The following is a 19,929-nucleotide window of genomic DNA, read 5'->3' on the forward strand; positions in this document are numbered from 1 at the left end:
CAACATTTTTGTAATGCTACTCTTTTGTCGGAAATCACTCAGAACAAATCGAGCTGCTTTTCTTTGGATTTTCTCCAGCTCTTGAATCAGGAAATCCTGGTGAGGGTCCCATACGCTGGAACCATACTCTAGTTGGGGTCTTACCAGAGACTTATATGCACTCTCCTTTACATCCTTACTACAACCCCTAAACACCCTCATAACCATGTGCAGAGATCGGTACCCTTTATTTACAATCCCATTTATGTGATTACCCCAATGAAGATCTTTCCTTATATTAACACCTAGATACTTACAATGATCCCCAAAAGGAACTTTCACCGCATCACCACAGTAATTAAAACTGAGAGGACTTTTCCTATTTGTGAAACTCACAACCTGACTTTTAACACCGTTTATCAACATACCATTGCCTGCTGTCCATCTCACAACATTTTCGAGGTCACATTGCAGTTGCTCACAATCTTGTAACTTATTTATCACTCTATAGAGAATAACATCATCCGCAAAAGCCTTACCTCTGATTCCACTCCTTTACTCATATCATTTATATATATAAGAAAACATAAAGGTCCGGTAACACTGCCCTGAGGAACTCCCCTCTCAACTATTACAGGGTCAGACAAAGCTTCACCTACTCTAACTCTCTGAGATCTATTTTCTAGAAATATAGCAACCCATTCAGTCACTCTTTTGTCTGGTCCAATTGCACTCATTTTTGCCAGTAGTCGCCCATGATCTACCCTATCAAATGTTTTAGACAGGTCAATCGTGATACAGTCCATTTGACCTCCAGAATCCAAGATATCTGCTATATCTTGCTGGAATCCTACAAGTTGAGCTTCAGTGGAATAACCTTTCCTAAAATCGAATTGCCTTCTATCGAACCAGTTATTAATTTCACAAACATGTCTAATATAATCAGAAAGAATGCCTTCCCAAAGCTTACATACAATGCATGTCAAACTTACTGGCCTGTAATTTTCAGCTTTATGACCATCACCCTTTCCTTTATACACAGGGGCTACTATAGCAACTCTCCATTCATCTGGTATAGTTCCTCCGACCAAACAATAATCAAATAAGTACTTCAGATATGGTACTATATCCCAACCCATTGTCTTTAGTATATCCCCAGAAATCTGATCAACTCCAGCTGCTTTTCTAGTTTTCAACTTTTGTACCTTATTGTAAATGTCATTGTTATCATATGTAAATTTTATTACTTCTTTGGCCTTAGTCTCCTCCTCTACCTGGACATTATACTTGTAACCAACAATCTTTACATACTGCTGACTGAATACTTCTGCCTTTTGAAGATCCTCACATACACACTCCCCTTGTTCATTAATTATTCCTGGAATGTCCTTCTTGGAACCTGTTTCTGCCTTAAAATACCTATACATACCCTTCCATTTTTCACTAAAATTTGTATGACTGCCGATTATGCTTGCCACCATGTTATCCTTAGCTGCCTTCTTTGCTGGATTCAATTTTCTAGTAAGTTCCTTCAATTTCTCCTTACTTCCACAGCCATATCTAACTCTATTTCTTTCCAGTCTGCATCACCTCCTTAGTCTCTTTATTTCTCTATTATAATAAGGTGGGTCTTTACCATTCCTTATCACCCTTAAAGGAACAAACCTGTTTTCGCATTCCTCAACAATTTCTTTAAACCCATCCCAGAGTCTGTTTACAATTTTATTTACCGTTTTCCACTGATCATAATTACTTTTTAGAAACTGCCTCATGCCTGCTTTATCAGCCATATGGTACTGCCTAACAGTCCTACTTTTAAGACCTTCCTTTCTATCACATTTATTTTTAACTACCACAAAAACAGCTTCATGATCACTAATACCATCTATTACTTCAGTTTCCCTATAGAGCTCATCTGGTTTTATCAGCACCACATCCAAAATATTTTTCCCTCTGGTTGGTTCCATCACTTTCTGAATCAGCTGTCCTTCCCATATTAACTTATTTGCCGTTTGTTGGTCATGCTTCCTGTCGTTCGCATTTCCTTCCCAATTGACATCTGGCAAATTCAGATCTCCCGCTACAATCACATTTCTTTCCATGTCGTTTCCCACATAGCTGACTATCCTATCAAATAATTCCGAATCCGCATCAGTGCTACCCTTTCCCGATCTGTACACTCCAAATATATCAAGTTGCCTATTATCTTTAGAAATAAGCCTTACACCTAGAATTTCATGTGTCTCATCTTTAACTTATTCGTAGCTTACAAATTCTTCTTTCACCAGAATGAACACTCCACCTCGCACCATTCCTATCCTATCTCTACGATACACACTCCAGTGCTGTGAAAAAATTTCTGCATCCATTATATCATTTCTCAGCCATGACTCAACTCCTATTACAATATCTGGTAAATATATTCTATTAAATTACTTAATTCTATTCCTTTCTTTACAATACTTCTACAGTTCAACACTAACAATTTTATGTCATCCCTACTTGATTTCCAGTTCCCTGTTCCCTTATCACCGCTCCCTAGGCCATCCCGTTTCCCTGAATGTACCTCCCTATTACCCTTCCAAACAAATTTCCTAACTTATACGTACCACTGCAGTTTAAATGAAGGCCATGCGAGCGCAGATCCCTATCTCCTACCCACCCATTTGGATCTAGAAATTTCACTCCCAGTTTCCCACATACCCACTCCATAGTCTCATTTAAATCCCCAATCACCCTCCAGTCAGTATCCCTTCTACACAGTATTCCACTAATAACAATCTCCGCTTTCTTAAACTTCACCCGTGCTGCATTTACCAGATCCCACACATCTCCAACTATGTTGGTACTTATATCAGCTTGCCTTACGTTGTTGGTACCAACGTGAAACACTACCACCTTCTCCTTCCCCTCCTCCCTCTCTTCTACTTTCCTCAACATCTGCCTCAACCTAATTCCTGGATAACATTCTACCCTGGTTCCCTTTCCTCCACACACTTTCCCCACGTGTCTAACGATGGAATCCCCCATGACCAGAGCCTCAACCCTACCCACCTCATTTGATCCCCTCCCCTCCTGGTCAGCCCTATCTTTCCTGATAGCTGCAGAAGCTTCTTCCTCCTCCCTTTTCTCCTTCCCATGACTCTGTTCCACCTGTCTTTTCCTATCCTCTACTCTACATTTCCCTTTCCTACCTTTTCCCTTCCTCCTACTTCCACGCATCTCAGCAACAGTTCCCTGTCCCTCATCTTCCCTCTGTTGTTCTACCTGGAGTGACTCGTACAGATTTCGCACAGACACCTGTTCTGAATTCTGATCCTGAATAAAGCCCTTAGCCTGCAATCTCCTTCCCCTTAGAACATTAGACCACCTGTCTTCTACAACTCCTCCCTTTCCTTCCCCTCCTTTTTGTACACCTACTGTAACCTGTACATTGTTTGAGGGAGTCCTATCTTCCTTCCTGTCTTCTGTGAGAATCCTAATTATCTCTCTCAAACTTTCCAACTCCTCCCTCATACCCCTCAATGCCTCACCACACCCACAGTAAGTACACCGCGCTCCTTAGCCATTCTTTACAGGGGGAAAAAATTAAATTAAAAGTAAAATAACTTATTTGCAAAAAATAAATGAAGGGAGGGATATACTGTCTGGGATAGTACACAACAATAAGGTAATTAATATACGACTACACTACAATACTACTTAGTCGTGCTCCATTTTTTTAATCCTACAACCCCTAACAGGATAAAAACTGCTGTTAATTACTGAATATCGAAAGTAATACACAAGAACTACACAATTCCAAACTGCAATTAAGCCTATCCTAATTACAACAACAGTATTTTAGTAAGAGTTTCTACGGATACCTCTACTACACCAGTACTACACAAATATTTTTCAATAATAAAATAAGCACACTAAATTCTAATAGGATATTGCTCGTATACTACTGTATAGTACACTACAGTAATTTTTAAACTACTTTCAGACGTATCCTAATTACGATACCGGTACCGTACCGTATGTCACTACTTAGCACAACAGAAATGAAATTTGCAAGAACTACTGTACTCAAAGATTACCAATGAAGCTAAATGCTTAGACAAATTATTATTAGTATTACGGTCTAATAGATACACACGAAAGATAACACACGAATATAGCAGGCAAGATACGGCACTATCTAAATTGTACTGTATCTATACTACAATGTATCTACACTACACTACACTGCATTTGGTTAAATGCTTAAGTATCGAAAGGATTGCCGTACACGAAGAAAAACACGAATATAACTGGCAAGATACTATCTAATATATTATACCTTATCTTCACTACAATTCTACTGAAATGTGGTTATGTGATTATTACAGCTGGTGGATTACTATTATTTTCCCTACTCCACGGGACGGAGAATAAAAGTGTTCTTAATTAGGCCTACTGAAACATACGAGGTTGTCTACAATAATTTCTCAAATATTTCTATCAAAACTACTACTACTACTCCAGGGACTTTAACTGCAATTACCGGGATATATGAACTTTATTATTATTAGCTAACCGCTAATAAATACTGAAAGATCGAGGGAGCGAAATATAAATTACAGATACTAACTACCTACTCAGAAGTACAAATGAATGGAATAAAAGGTCAGCTGATTTTTATTTATACTTACTTGACTACACTACACCCTTTGTTCACGACTGTAGCCAACAATGCAATATTTGAATATGAGGAGCGACAATAATCAATAACAATACAACAACTGTTAACTATTACCGTGTAATCTCTTTACCTTCTTTTTAAATGGACGCTTACAGGCGTATCGTGTTTTTTAATGTAGTAAATTATTACCTTCGCGATAGTTTGAACGGATATCTATACGAAATACCGGAGAAGTTGCTGCAGAAGTTACGGTACTATTCCTTATGATAATCTGCCTTTGTAAGTACAACCAACGAACCTACAGATATTTACAAATATTTTTACAGTTAATATTATTAACTAAAGTATTTCCTAAACCTAAATTCAAAACAAGGTACAATGTACTCAGGATGGCATAACAAGTCAATAGATGTCCCGCAGGGGTCGGTTTTGGGCCCACTTTTATTTGTTGTTAGTGTGAACAACATAGGGGACCACTGAAATATAGCAAGTACCATATCTATGCAGATGATCTTCAGATTTATCACTCATATCCACAAAACATAGATGTAGCCATTGCCAGAGTAAATTTTGACTTCTGACGACTGAATGACTATGCCAAAAATAACAGCTTGTTAATAAATCCTAACAAAACTCAGATTATTATATTTGGTACCAAGGTGTTACAATGACTGAGATACTAAATTGGACTGAACAAGTGACAAATACATGCCATAAAGTGCACAAATCCCTTTTTCCTCTCAAACGCTACTCTACTATATTTCCAAAACATCTTAAAATACAACTGGTAAAATCCCTAATCTTACCAATTCTAGACTACTGTGACACTGTACTTATGGACATAACTGAAGACAGTAACAAGGTGCTCGAACGTAGTTTAAATACCTGTATTCGATTTATATTTAAGCTTACATAAAATCAGCTTCATGGTCCGTATCGCACTCCAATAGATTCACAATTAAGTATTTATTTATTTTCCACCTAGTCGATACAATGATTGCTTAAGGCAATTTAATAGTTAAAAGTGGTACATGTTTCGTACATTATCAACATCTTCAGCCACATAACACTGTTTAGATGAAAAATATATAAATTGACAAAGTAATGCCTTAGAGGAAGTGTCCTTAAAATTAACATAAGATTGACAACATTAATGTTTAATTGCACCTATCTATAAGCAAGGGAACAGGAAGGACTGCAACAACTATCAAGGTATCTCATCGATTAGTATACCAGGCAAAGTATTCACTGGCATCTTGGAAGGGAGGGTGCGATCAGTCGTTGAGAGGAAGTTGGATGAAAACCAGTGTGGTTTCAGATCACAGAGAGGCTGTCAGGATAAGATTTTCAGTATGCGCCAGGTAATTGAAAAATGCAAGAAGAGGAATAGGCAATTGTGTTTATGTTTCGTAGATCTAGAGAAAGCATATGACAGGTTACCGAGGGAAAAGATGTTCACTATACTGGGGGACTATGGAATTAAAGGTAGATTATTAAAATCAATCAAAGGTATTTATGTTGACAATTGGGCTTCAGTGAGAATTGATGGCAGAAAGAGTTCTTGGTTCAGGGTACTTACAGGGGTTAGACAAGGCTGTAATCTCTCACATTTGCTGTTCGTAGTTTACATGGATCTTCTGCTGGAAGGTATAAAATAACAGGGGGGATTCAGTTAGATGGAAATGTAGTAAGCAGTTTGGCCTATGCTGACGACTTGGTCTTAATGGCAGATTGTGCTGAAAGCCTGCAGTCTAATATTTTGGAACTTGAAAATAATTGCAATGAGTATGGTATGAAAATTAGTCTTTCGAAGACTAAATTGATGTCAGTAGGTAAGAAATTCAACAGAATTGAATGTCAGATTGGTGATTCAAAGCTAGAACAGGTCGATAATTTCAAGTATTTAGGTTGTGTGTTCTCCCGGGATGGTAATATAGTAAGTGAGATTGAATCAAGGTGTAGTAAAGCTAATGCAGTGATCTCACAGTTGCGATCAGCAGTATTCTGTAAGAAGGAAGTCAGCTTATTGAGCTTTAGAACAAGGGGTGCTATTTTATACAACCTGTCTTGACCTCGGTTCGCTTCACTGTTGAAATGCCAGAAACGCAAAATCAGTAAGAACTTGTCCCGCTTCATTACATGACCCCCAACATAGTTTTTATACAGTCTGTTCTTTCTTGACCAATAATTATGTAGTTTGGGAAACTGTGCTAAGCCCATCCACTTCAATAAGCCTAAGAACTTTTTCTGAAATCTGAAAATGCTCGCACATTCCTCTAAACAACAAACTCCACCAATTTCATCATTTATATCACTTTGCAACTTCTGTGTATTTAATGCCAGATCATACTCCCTTTACTAATTCCCTGTTACTATATCGATAGTTAAAAACATATGTTTACATGTAAAAACATCTGAAATTGTATTTCATTAAAGCAAGCCTTTTCACAGAATTCATGGTAAGTCTATTTCCTTCCTTGGTCCACTGTAAAAAAAAAAAGAGCCTTTCAACATTGGCACTATGGCCTGGAATTTAGCCATCTTCACAATCTCTGCCTATTGGCCCTCACTTTTGCAAAGTTTTATATAGTCACAGCATGTTTCTTGGCTCCGCCATTGATGGTCCCAAGCCCGTATGAGAAAGGAGGAGGGGAAGGAGTAACACCTGTCCCGGGTGATAGTAACTTGTGAGGGACCCTTGCCAGGGTTACGGTGAAGACCTGAACGGCGTCGAAGGCAGAGATGGTGTCCATTAGTATGGTGGAAAAGGTGGAATAGAACAACCCAAGATGCAGCGGCGGTTCCCAAATAGGGCGGCTGCCATCCTGGTAGTGGGCAGAAGAGGCTCATAGATGTGGTGAAGTGAGCTCTTCTAGAGGAGACAACCTTAACACGTTGAGTGCCGAGCCGATTGTAGCACACTATTCCACTGGTGCCAGGCCTGTTTATGAATTGCATTCCGCTGGTGCCAAAGCAATTGTACGCGTTGTAGTCTGTTTATATAATCTTGGGATATATTTATATGATGTACTAAGTAAATTTTATCTCACCATACCATGGTCATGTGTGACGCCATATGGTGTCACATCAATTTTTAGGAAAGATAAAATAAAGCGTGACGCCATATGGTGTCACAGAATTTTTTGACATGGAATGTGCAATACGAATTTCAAATACGGGATATTTATTTGCTAATTCAAATTAACGCAATATTTATGAAAACCTAGTAAAATGCAAAACAAGTACTTATATTACATTACATATTGTTGATAACAGTTTTCTGATAACTCTAAACATTGAAAATATGCGTCTCGGCACGCCCGAGTTCTTGTTACTCGTAATTTTTCAAACCTTATTGGCATCGTTGTTCAAACATCGTCCTTTGTACACTTGTTTGAAGTGCTGTTTTCATATTTACGTGTTGCACATCTGATCGGGAAGTTAAGGGGAACGCGCTAACTATACGCTACCTGGCTGCTGGCGCAGCTCGACGCAGCCTGGTTGGTTCACGTCCGCTGCTTCGCTCCTCCCTACCTCTCCGCCACACCCCGATACTCCCGCGGCACTTCTAATTTTATGACTATTTATTTGTTCAATTTTGGCGTTTAAACTTGCGCTGGGTACATGCAGTTTTTACCTTAGCATTCTACTGTGTCCCACGAATATTCCTACCAAATTTCAACCGAATCCGAGTGTAACACACGTATGTGTTCCCTCGTAAGATTATTACCAACATATTTTTGCACAACTATATAAACTGAGTGATAATACGTACGTAAACGAGGAATAAACAATGCCTGGCGCGCTTTCACCTGTGACAACGACCACAGGCCACTCAGTGGCTTTGGAAGAATACTGTGGCGCCATATGGTGGCATACAATAAAAATACATAGCTGGAATAGACTCTGAAGTTCGCCCTTCACGTAGTACCAATTTTACGCGCATAGATGTCACAGCTGATTATCTACGGCGCATCGCCTGAAACTCAACTGTGCCGCCATATGGCGTCACGCCAACTCTGATTTCAAGAACGGTGTGCCGCCATATGGCGTCACGCCATCTCAAATTTGAAGACCACCGTGACGCCATATGGCGGCACGTGGCACCCAACGTGTTAATACCAAATCGGGGTGGTGGAAGCAACAGACCTAGGTGACTGAAACCCTTAACTCAAATGACCTGGTCCTCCCACCCTAGAAAAAATTTGCAGAGCAACTGAAACACATAATAGAGTAAACCGGACGGATATCTCGTTGACGACCTTTGGCTTGAAAACAAGGACAAGAGTGGGCTTTTGGAATGTAAGAACCATGTTCGAGTCAAGGAAATTGGAACAAGTCTCCAGGGAGATGGAACGATATATGCTGGTGATAATTGGATTGAGCAAAACATGGTGGAATGGTTTCGAAGAATACAGGTTGAGAGATGGCAAGACTCTTTTGTACTTGGGGAAGGAAGAAGAAGACCATGAAAATGGAGTGGGTATACTACACTACTGACAAGAGAAGCAAGGAGAAGCCTATTGGATTGGAAGCCGATCTCAGATTTTATTTATTTATTTATTTATTTGTTCACGAAGCACAAGATACAGCTACACTGAGCAAATTTCACTTGCACTGTCAACAGACTATTTAACAAACATAAACTTTGATAATAAAATATAACAAACATAACAAAATATAACAAGATCAGGTACACATCCTACTAATAACTGTCCAAATCGAAAACCATGAGAATGTCCATGTTCATAGCCAAGTCGTCGTGGGTCAAGATGGCGGTATAATCCTTTCACATCAACTTATCTTTAAGATACTATTTATACACCTCTCGAATACACTTTTATTTGATGCTATATCAAGCTCTTGTCTTCTATTAATATTGTTAAAGAGTGTTGGGAGGCGGATTAGGAAAGATCGTTGAAGTATTGAGTGCTGAGTGTTGGGAATGTGGAGAAGGTCTTTGGTTCTGGTGGAGCGGGAAGGAATGCGGAGAAAGAAGAGTGAGACAAGATGTTCCAAGTGGTAGTGTCCATTTAAGATCCCGTGGAGGAAACTCAAGTCAGCTACCTGTCGCCTGATGTGCAGCGGTGACACATTAATTGCCATTAATATCTGCTGCGTAGACAGGTTTCTGAGCTTGGGGTTTCTGTTCCTTACAATTGCAGCAAAGTGTTCCTTACAATTGCAGCAAAGAAGGACACTGCTCTGTGTAACTGCTTAGTATTGGAGGGGGCGGCTGTTGTCCAAATCGGAGAGCAGTAGTTTAAGAGAGGTTGAATGATCGTGAGGAAGTGACGAAGAGCAATGGAGTCAGAAATTTCTGTGAAGCGATAGAGAATGCCTAGTAATTTCATAGCCTTGGTTGTATATGTTTCTACATGGGTCTTAAATTATAATTTTGTATCGAATATTACACCTAGGTCACGCTGTTGCATAACTACGGTGATGGGCTTGTCGAGTAGGTAATATGATGTCGGTAGAGGAGATTTACGTAGTGTTATGGTCATGTGGCTGCATTTTTGTGGATTGGGGATAAGTTTCCAAGTACGGCACCAGTTCGAGAGGGCATTAAGTGAGGACTGTAGCAGAGCTGCGTCTGCTGGATTCCTGATCTCCCTAAATATCTTGCAGTCGTCAGCAAAGAGTAGGGTATTCGCTGTTTCGTTGAGTTTGGATGGCAGATCGTCCATAAACAAAGATAACAGCAAGGGACCAAGAGTACTGCCTTGTGGGACACCGGAGGTGACTGGTAACCATGAGGATGAAGTGCCTGATATTACCACTCTCTGCCAACGGTTATGTAGGAAGCCAGCAAGAAGGGTCAGAAGACTGCCATGTATATTAAATCGTTCGGAGAGTTTATGGAGCAACAGAGTATGGTCTACAGAATCGAAAGCTTTTGAAATGTCTACGTAGCAGATATCCAGCTGTGATTTAGCTGCAATGGCGTGTGATGCAAAGCTATGCAGAGTGGCCAGGTTTGTTAGACAAGAGCCACCTGGTAGAAAACCATGCTGCTTGGTTGAGATATACGGTAAAGTGAATGCGAGGAGACGCTGGTGTATAATTTTTTCAAAGGTAAAGGATAGTGTGGGGAGAATAGAGATTGGTCGGTGAGATGAAACATTAAATTTGTTGCCTGATTTGAGAAGTGGAACAATATTTGCCTGTTTCCAGGTAATAGGAAAATAGCCCGCGGCAAAACATCTGTTAAATAATTTAGAGAGAGGGACGCAAAGAGTGCTGGCAGTATTTTTTTAGGAAAAGAGGACCTATAGTGTCGGCACCAGTAGCTTTGTTGGTACGAAGAGTTTGAAGAAGGTTATGAACTTCACTTGGTGTGGTAGTTATGCTTGATAGGGTTTTGTTTGAAGCTGTACCAACAGGAGGGAGCGGTTGGTTTTGTAAGGGAGGGGAGAAGTTGGAGAAGAAATACCTGTTGAACAGTTCATTGCGATCGGCGCCATCTGCTGTTGCATCGTTGTGGTTCACGCTGACAGGAATCCACTCCGTCCTTCTCCGTGTGTTGATGAGACTCCAGTAGCGCTTGGGATTGCTGCGGACGTTTTCAGTGACAGTGTCTACGTGTGTTTTGTAGTCTCTTCTGACCATAAACCTCGCGTGGTGGCGGATTTTAACAAAGGTATTGTGAGTGTGTGGGTTAGGGAAGTCTTTCCACAGGTGCCAAGCTCTCTTCTTATTAAATAGTATCAGTCTGGTCTCTTGTGATATCCAGTGTTGATGTTTGCTAGTAGTATCCCGTTTTGCAGGTACAAAGTCTTTAATTGCAGCTTGCAGCCAGTCAAGAGCTGATTCGATATCAGCTATTTCGAGCAGACTCCAGGGAAGGCATTCCAGGGCACGACACATTGCAGGCCAGTCGGCACGGCGCCAGATGTAGGTAGGACGGTAGGATGTCTTGCTGTGAGGCTTTGAGGAGGGGTGGGGAAGGAGGAATGTAGCATCGAGGGACTGGTGGTGGCACAGGAAAAGGTTTCTGCCTGGGGTTATTGTTTTAAGTTCTAATGAGGAGAGTATGAAGTCCAGGGTGTTGGGTACATATTAAACTGTTTCAGTCCGAGGCCATTAATAAAACTGTCTATAAAGTATGTGTCACAGTTGTTAGCTGACTGTCCGGTAGTTGGAGAAGACCACTTTATAGACAGGTTAAAGTCGCCCATTAAAATTACTTCACCATGAGGGAGCGCTGCAATGACTAAGTCCAGGCACTGTTCAAGGTCACAGAATGGGCTGTTTGGTGGTCTGTAGTAACATCCCACAAGTACAGGGCGTCGAGGAAAGAGTAGCTCCACCCACACTAACTCACAGTTCCGTTCGAGATCTGTCCTTCGTTTACATGGTAACGCACTGTTCACTGCTAGCATCACTCCACCACCTAGAGTAGCGCGATCACGACGGAATATGCTGTAATTAGCATTGAGTGGTAGTTCACTGTCACTAGCCCATAAGAGCCATGTTTCAGTGACTCCAATCACTTCAACTTCTCTTAAGTCTGGCAGGGATAGTTCACAATCAGACAACTTATTGTTTAGGCTTTGCACATTCTGACAATAGATGTTTATGTCAGTTTTCATTTCACAAGTGGTGGGGCCGGGGTTTAAGTGGACATCTCCAGCCAGTAGTAGGAGGCAAAGCAAGCCCCTAATCACTGAGCGACCAGGCCTAGGCTCGTTCGGCTCAGAGCTAGTAGGGAGGCGCCTATAAGTCTGGAAAATGGCGCATCCAGTCAGAGAGAATGCTGGAATTTAGTAGTTTCTCTCTGCTAGTAGCCATCCAAAAGGAGAACTCACTTTTTCACTTGCACACACCGATTCCTTAACTCGAATAGACCCGTGCAGAGAACCGTAAAGCGCAACAACTCTGATTATTACCACACAAACAACACAAACTGCAGCAGCACTACGCTTGCGCATCTCTCCTCTAGCCGCCATCTTGACGTATCATTATAGCACGATTCAAGACCCACTTATGCAGTGTTATGCACCTACGGGACAAGCAAATGCCCTAGACAAGGACAACTTCTATGGACAACTGCGGGAGGTACTAGCTAGTATTAAAAAGAAAGGCACAAAAATTATCATGGGAGACCTTAATGCAAAGATTGGTAGTGAAAATGAAGGATTAGAGCAAGTAATGGGAAAGCATGAGGTTGGGGTCCAAAATGACAACGGTGAGCGTTTTTATCGAAATGTGCTTAAATAATAGGCTCAATATTGGAGGATCAGTGATCCCACACAAACTCTGCCATAAAATTACATGGGTCTCACCAGATTGCAAGACACAAAATGAAACTGACCATTTTGCAATTAGATGTGGAAGACTGCAGTCAGAGAAGATTCTATGTAAGAAAACTGCAAAACAAGGGCATCAGAAAAGAATTTGTGCTGGAGTTGAAAAGCCAGTACAGTCAGTTGGAGATAGATAAAGGAGGAGAAGAGGGTAATACACACGTAGAGAAAGGGTGAAAGAAAATCAAGAAAATGTTCTTAAATGTAAGAAAGTATTAGGATTTCAAGACATCAGAAGGAAGCCATGGATATCTGACCATACATGGCAGAAGATTGAAGAGAGAAGAGGGGTAAAGGCCTTGATCAACAAATGCAGAGACGAAGAAGAGAAACAACGCCTTAGGGAAAGGTATAACGAAGTTCATCGGCAAGTGAAGAGATGTGCAAGAGCTGATAGAAGAAATCAGGTGGAAGAGCTTGCAGAAAGAACTCAAAAGGCAGCGGAAAGGGGTGACTTAATAGCTGTATCACCAAACAGTTGCCCCGGAAACGTTTTAATGAATGTAAGCCAGTGAAGTCGAAAGAGGTGAGCAGTTGACTAACAGCGAGGAACAGTTGAAGTGATGTGGGGAATATTTAAGTGAAGTATTCAAGAGGACCCTTGTCCAACAACAGGAACAAGAGCAGGAGGAATTTGACCAACAGGAAATGGCTGCATTGCAAATCAATACTCACCCTCCTAGCAAGGGAGAAATTATCAAGGCTCTTCAAAGCTGTAAGACTAACAAAGCACCTGGTGTGGATAATGTGATGGCGGAAATATTCAAGGCAGACTATGAAGTAACGGCAGAAATGTTAGTACCATTGTTCCAAGAAATTTGGAACACAGAAACCATCCCGGAAAATTGGAGGAAGGGAATCCTTATCAAGTTGCCCAAGAAAGGAGACCTGACGAAATGCAGTAATTGGCGTGATATTACACATTTGTCTGTACCTAGTGAAGAATTCTCAAGAGTTGTTCTAAACTGTCTTAGAGCGCCAATAGATAGTAAGTTCAGGAGGGAACAGGCTGGTTTCAGAGAAAGGAGATCATACACGGATCAAATCAACACCTTGAGGACTATTATTGAGCAATTCATGGACTACTGGTGTTGACTTTGAAAGAGCCTTTGACAGAGTGCAGCGAGAAGCCATCTGGAAAAGAATGCAGAGCTATGGAGTACCTTCAGAGATCATCAGTATTGTGAAGATGATGTACACTTGCCAAATGAAACATGATGGCAACCTCTCAAAACTATTCAACATAGATTCGGCAGTAAGTCAGGGATGTCTGCTGTAACTACTAATGTTTTTGCTGACGTTAGATGGGGTCATGAGGAAGGTGACTAAACACAAAAGCAGAGGTATACAATGGACTTTAACTGACCGTCTGGAGGATTTGGATTTTGCGAATGACATCAGCCTTCTGATCCACACTTTTAAGGATATGAGTGAGAAGCTTAAGGAATTGGAAACAGAAGCTCAGAGAGCAGAATTAAAAATTAACACAGCCAAGACTAAAGAGTTTAGACTGAATGGCAAAAACTAGGATGTACTGGCCGTGAAAGAAGAAGAGACTGAGCAGGCGGAAAGCTCTTTTGCTACCTGGGAAGTATTGTTTCCAAGAATGGAGGGATGACAGCAGATGATGTAAACAGGATCAAAAAGGCAAAAGGAGCCTTCGCTCTGCTGCGACCAGTGTGGAGATCTTATGAAATATCACTGAAGACAAAGCTTAGAATCTTTGACTCATGAAATCAGTTCAATTTTATGGGTGTGAGACATGGAAGGTGACAGTAGTAGTGTTGGCTACTGAATGCATGATTCGAAGCAGTGTATCGATTCATTCAAGTTTCCGAGTGAACTGATTCGCAGGAACAGCGAGCCCACGGCACACGATTCAGCTTACTCCCAGCGGACAATGCTGAGCGGCGCACTCACTGGACGTTGACGGGGAGCCGAGGTTCCCCTGCAGCGAGACAGTGAATCATGGCACATCGAAAGAATCGTGAACAAGCACGGCTCAGTGAGACACAAGCTACACACGGCTCCTTATCGGCACACTGGACACTGGTGGAGAGCCGAGCTTCCGCTGCAGCGAGACATACAGTGAGCCATGGCACACCGAGTTCAATCATATGTGGACAGTAAGTGAGCCGACTGATGCAATAACTTAATCAACAGTATGTTGAATCAGAAAACCAGCGGGCTACTGTACATCTTGGGAAGCCTATACAAAATATGACGATTTAAAAAATCCTCAGCTGATAGAAAAATATGTATTTTTAAAAATGACTGAGCGAGTGGGACGTGCGGTTAGTATCGTGTAGCTATGCGCTTGCATTCGGGGGATGGTGGGTTCGAATCCCACCGTCGGCAGCCGTTAAGATGGTTTTCCGTAGTTTCCTCATTTTCACACCAGGAAATGCTGGGACTGTACCTTAATCAAGGCCGTGGCTGCTACCTTCCTAATCCTAGACCTTTCCCACCCTGCTTCGCCGGAAATCTTCGATGTATTAGAGTGACTAGCATTTTTTTCTAAGAAAGGAGTTCATAGTATGAAGACCAGATGGCAGTAGCGAGCACTGAATGCTGTTGCTGCTGTCTTACCAGTACATACTACACAGATGCAGTAGGAGCGGTGACTAATGTGCCGTGAATCGGATCACTGTATTGATTCAGTAATGTGAACGGAATCAAATAAATCGTTTCAGTAAAATGAATCGAATGTCCCATCACTAGACAGTAGAGATTACAAAAAGAGTCCAAACCTTTATCAATAAATGCTTGAGAACTATAGTGGGAGTACGCTGGCCGGAAGTTATCTCCAATGAAGAACTTTGGCAGTGCACCCAACAACGGAAAGCTGAGGTAGTCATAAAAGAATGGAAACTGAGATGGATCGGACACACTTTGAAAAGAGGCCCAAAACATATTCCAAAGCAGGCACTGGAATAGAACTCTCAAGGAGCAAGGCGGAGAGGCAGACCGAGGATGAAATGGCGCAGGACCATTAAAGCAGCTATTGGATACTCCTGGACTAACATCAAGAAGATGGCAATGAACAGTGTCAGATGGAGAGCTCTAACATGTTCCCTATGCTCCACACCGGAGTGAAAGAATTAAGTCAAGTAAGTCAGTCATGTTTCTTGGCTCGACTTTGTTTCCTCATCATAAGAAATGGAAAAATGATCTTTGAAAATTAGAAATTTCATTGTAATTTTCAAGCTTCAAGCTTCATTTGCCCACATCCCTAGCTAGGGCTAGCATTGGGAAATAAACAGTCAGGGCCCACAAGATAGGTCCCATCCCATTTTTTTATTTTGGGCTCAAGGAGGAATTCACAATAAACCACTTCTAGGATGTTAACCAACTTCTCTACAAAAGCTACCTGAGGTCTAGTGTATCTAATATTGGTTCCTTATGCTGGTTTCAGATAGGTACATAGCTGGGAATCAAACCTGGATCAGATAAATTAGAAAGAGAGAGGATGGTGGGGGGGAGGGAAAGAGGTGGAAGAGGAATACAAAAAAATGCACAAGTTCACTTACTCGAGCAAGCTTTTCTGGCACCAGTTCATCTTGCTGGGGAGCATCAGGTTCGGCATCTCCCTGCTGTCGTGACTTATTATGTTGTTCACGTTTTTCTTGAGCCTGTGCAGCCTGCTGACGTTCCAGCTCCGCCTTCCGCCGGGCCTTGCGCTGCTTGTTCCGCAACTTCTTCAGTTCACTAGGTGCAAGGTTTTCTGGAAGCATACGGATACAAAAATTTAGAAGTACAAGATGTAAAAATTGCTACTAACAGAGCTAAATATCAATTATTTCTTGATAAGTTGCCACTCAGGAACAAAAGACAGAAAATCATATTTCAAAATAAAAGAAAGGATTATTTCATGTCAATTTAGTGAAGCATAAGAAATACCACATATCAAAAAAATCTACTCAATTTGAATTTCCTCAGGTCAATCCAGCAGAACAGCATTCCATGCAATGCAGAAAACTGGAGCCGCAAACTTTTATATTGTACTACCAGAGATAGACTAACTTCAAAATTATAAAGTATTCTAAAATTTGCTTCTTAAATACCATACATGAACGAATGATTCTATTAAGTTAATCATTTAGTAAGCCAAAGAAAATCGTTCCTGAACTTCCGTCTTATGCTTGGCTTAATTGTGCCAATGTACAGTATATACATTGGGAATATGGTGAAGTCATATATAAAATATACTGAAACTAGAACAGTTCCTGGAAATGGATACACTGCATCCAAATTACAAATAAACCATTCCAAAGAGGGGGATGGAGGGAAATGAACTTTTTACAGGACATAACCATATACGTCATTCAAGTTACGTTAGAATGTCCGAAAAAGTATTCGACAATTTCCCATCAACAGCATCATATGCTCTCACCCCATATTGAATCCAGAATAGAATCCAGACTCTTGGCATGCAATCTAGACATAATAAATTGTATCCTGCCAGCCAACATTATGATGGTGAAAATGTTTTTGACAAATGGCTATCCATGATGTCAGGAAATATAGACTTGATGCTGTAACGACCATGGCCACCAACAAGACGAGGAACAAAGTAAGTGATCTCATTTATTTTTAATTAATTAATTTATTTATTTAATAATGTGCAAGTACCCTAATTATAGTACAGTAGAGTCTCAATTATCCGACTTAAACGGGACCTGGAGTACGTCGGATCACCGAAAATGTCGGATAATACGGAATAACTTTGAAACTGAACTAAAACAAACAGGAAGGCTATACTGTATTATGTGCTATGTTTTACGGGACTCTATTTATTGACTTATTAATTCAATTGTACAGTAGATGCAGTACTCTTTCCTTACTTCGCCTGTAGACAGGTGCAGGCGTCTTGGCTTGGGCTGCAAGAGTTTTGATGTCAGCATCTTGAAATTCAGCCCAGTCTCATCACAATTAAAAATCTGATCACCGGTTAATCCTTCAGCAAGAATTATTTCTTGAAATTGTCTTTTAAATTTCACAACCTCATCGGATTTAGCTGACAGTTTTTCTCCATAGATATTAAGCTGCCCAATGCTGTACCGTTTTTTCCACCGATCAAGCCACCCAGCACTGGCAGTAAAATTAAGGTCCCTTATTAAACTCCTTCTGGATATACACCGCCATTTCTTGCAGAATGGGGCCAGATATTGACAACCCCTTTTCCTGGTTTTTAGTGAACCAAAGAAATAGTGCTTCACTTACATTTTCGTACTCACATTTTTCATTGTTTTTTTCTCTAATTTTCAGTGCATCACTTGTTGCTCTGGTAGAGCACCACTTTTCAATTTATTCCCTCGTATGTTTTCAGTCTCCCACTGTAACACGTCCAACACCATAATCTGAAGCCATTTTTGGAGAGTTTCCCCTTTGTCCAGTCTCTTTAACCCACTCTACTTGTCTTCCACAGAAACAATCACTTTCTTACGTTTACTCGCCATACTCACAGAGGATATGAAAACTATAACATCCGCACCCAACCAATACTACATTGAACAATCCTACCACATGACTGCCAGTGCTTGTCCCACAGTCGCACCCTCCACACTCCGTGTCCTAGAATTGCATCCACCTAAATTTCAAATGAAGCCTACCAGTGTCGGATAACACGGAGTGTCGGATAACACGGAGTGTCGGATAAGCGAAGGTCGGTTGAGCGAGACTGTACTGTAATACATTCACACTTCGCTAGAATGGTACAATACACCCTTCATGTACTAGTTGCTTTACGTCGCACCAACACAGATGGGTCTTATGGCGACAATGGGAGGAAATGGCTAGGAGTGGGAAGGAAGCGGCTGTGGCCTTAATTAAGATACGGCCCCAGCATGTGCCTAGTGTAAAAATGGAACACCACGCAAAACCATCTTTAGGGCTGCTGAGAGTGGGGTTCGAATCCACTATCTCCCAAATACTGGATACTGGTCCCACTCGAGCAACTGCAACTATCAAGTTCGGTCACACCATCCATATAAATAAGAATTTTGTTTTTACTTTGGTAACATTTTTAAACTGGTATTTGTGTAAAAGTCATGCCCAGAATAAGAAAATGCAATTTTAAATTTTTTGTAATATTCATCTGTTGATGACTACACACACCACAAGAAAATGACAGAATACAGTTTAATGAAAATCTGTGTTGAATGTCAGGGGAGAATACACTGCAATCTAGATGGAAAGGTAGTTTTGGTGGTGGTAGTGATTATTATTTTAAGACGTAATACAACTGAGCAACAATCCTCTCTTAACCTAACAATAAAGGGCAAAAATGAAAGAGGCCTGACACTTCAAAGAATGAATGTATCGACAAAAGAAAGGGAAGAGCTTTGAAGGACGTGACAATGAAGGACTTTCTAGGTCTCGCAAACTAATACCGTTGGGGCCGGAAGAAAGCAAAAGTTGACCTGACCATGGGAGGTCACATCGGAACCACAGTTCTAGGCAGAAAAATCAATGTCATGCAAAGTACAAATTGATCCAGATCACTAGAAATGTATTTTTTCAAATTATTATCATGGCACACTAAAATTAAACGTTACAATATAGTGGTGAGACCTGAGACTCTTCACGAAGCCAAAAGGTGAGATCATGAACAAAATCACGAACGCAGAAAGAAGACTGGTTGAGAACAAACCTGGCACAAGGACAACTGAAGCAGAATTCAAGAGAATACGATCTAACAAAGAAATCTATGTACATGTGGAGAATACAGTACACACCATGTGCAAAAGAACATCGTCCTTTTTCAGACATTTGAACAGAATGAATAATGACAGACTGACAAAACAAATTTTTAATCAAGTTATAAAACTTAAAGCAGAACCAGCACGATTTACACAGACATTAAATGACCTCAAAGCAGCAAACATTTACATTAAGTATACACATAATAGGAAGTTATTTAGGAACAAAATTTAAAAAGTAATCTTCCACGATGAACAAGAAAGGAAAATGAAA

The 19,929-nt window shown here is 40.8% G+C and overlaps 1 protein-coding gene across 1 annotated transcript in view; it reads right to left on the reverse strand.

Annotated features, from left to right (window-relative positions):
* Naa15-16 (N-alpha-acetyltransferase 15/16) overlaps positions 1-19,929 on the reverse strand; it is a 657,214-nt gene that overhangs the window by 43,057 nt on the left and 594,228 nt on the right. The window contains exon 12 of the mRNA XM_067144178.2: positions 16,485-16,678. Coding sequence (XP_067000279.2) covers positions 16,485-16,678 — 194 coding nt within the window. The remainder of the gene's footprint in view (positions 1-16,484; positions 16,679-19,929) is intronic.

The sequence above is a fragment of the Anabrus simplex genome, chromosome 3 (genome assembly GCF_040414725.1).
Source record: "Anabrus simplex isolate iqAnaSimp1 chromosome 3, ASM4041472v1, whole genome shotgun sequence".
In the NCBI taxonomy this organism is placed as follows: domain Eukaryota; kingdom Metazoa; phylum Arthropoda; class Insecta; order Orthoptera; family Tettigoniidae; genus Anabrus; species Anabrus simplex.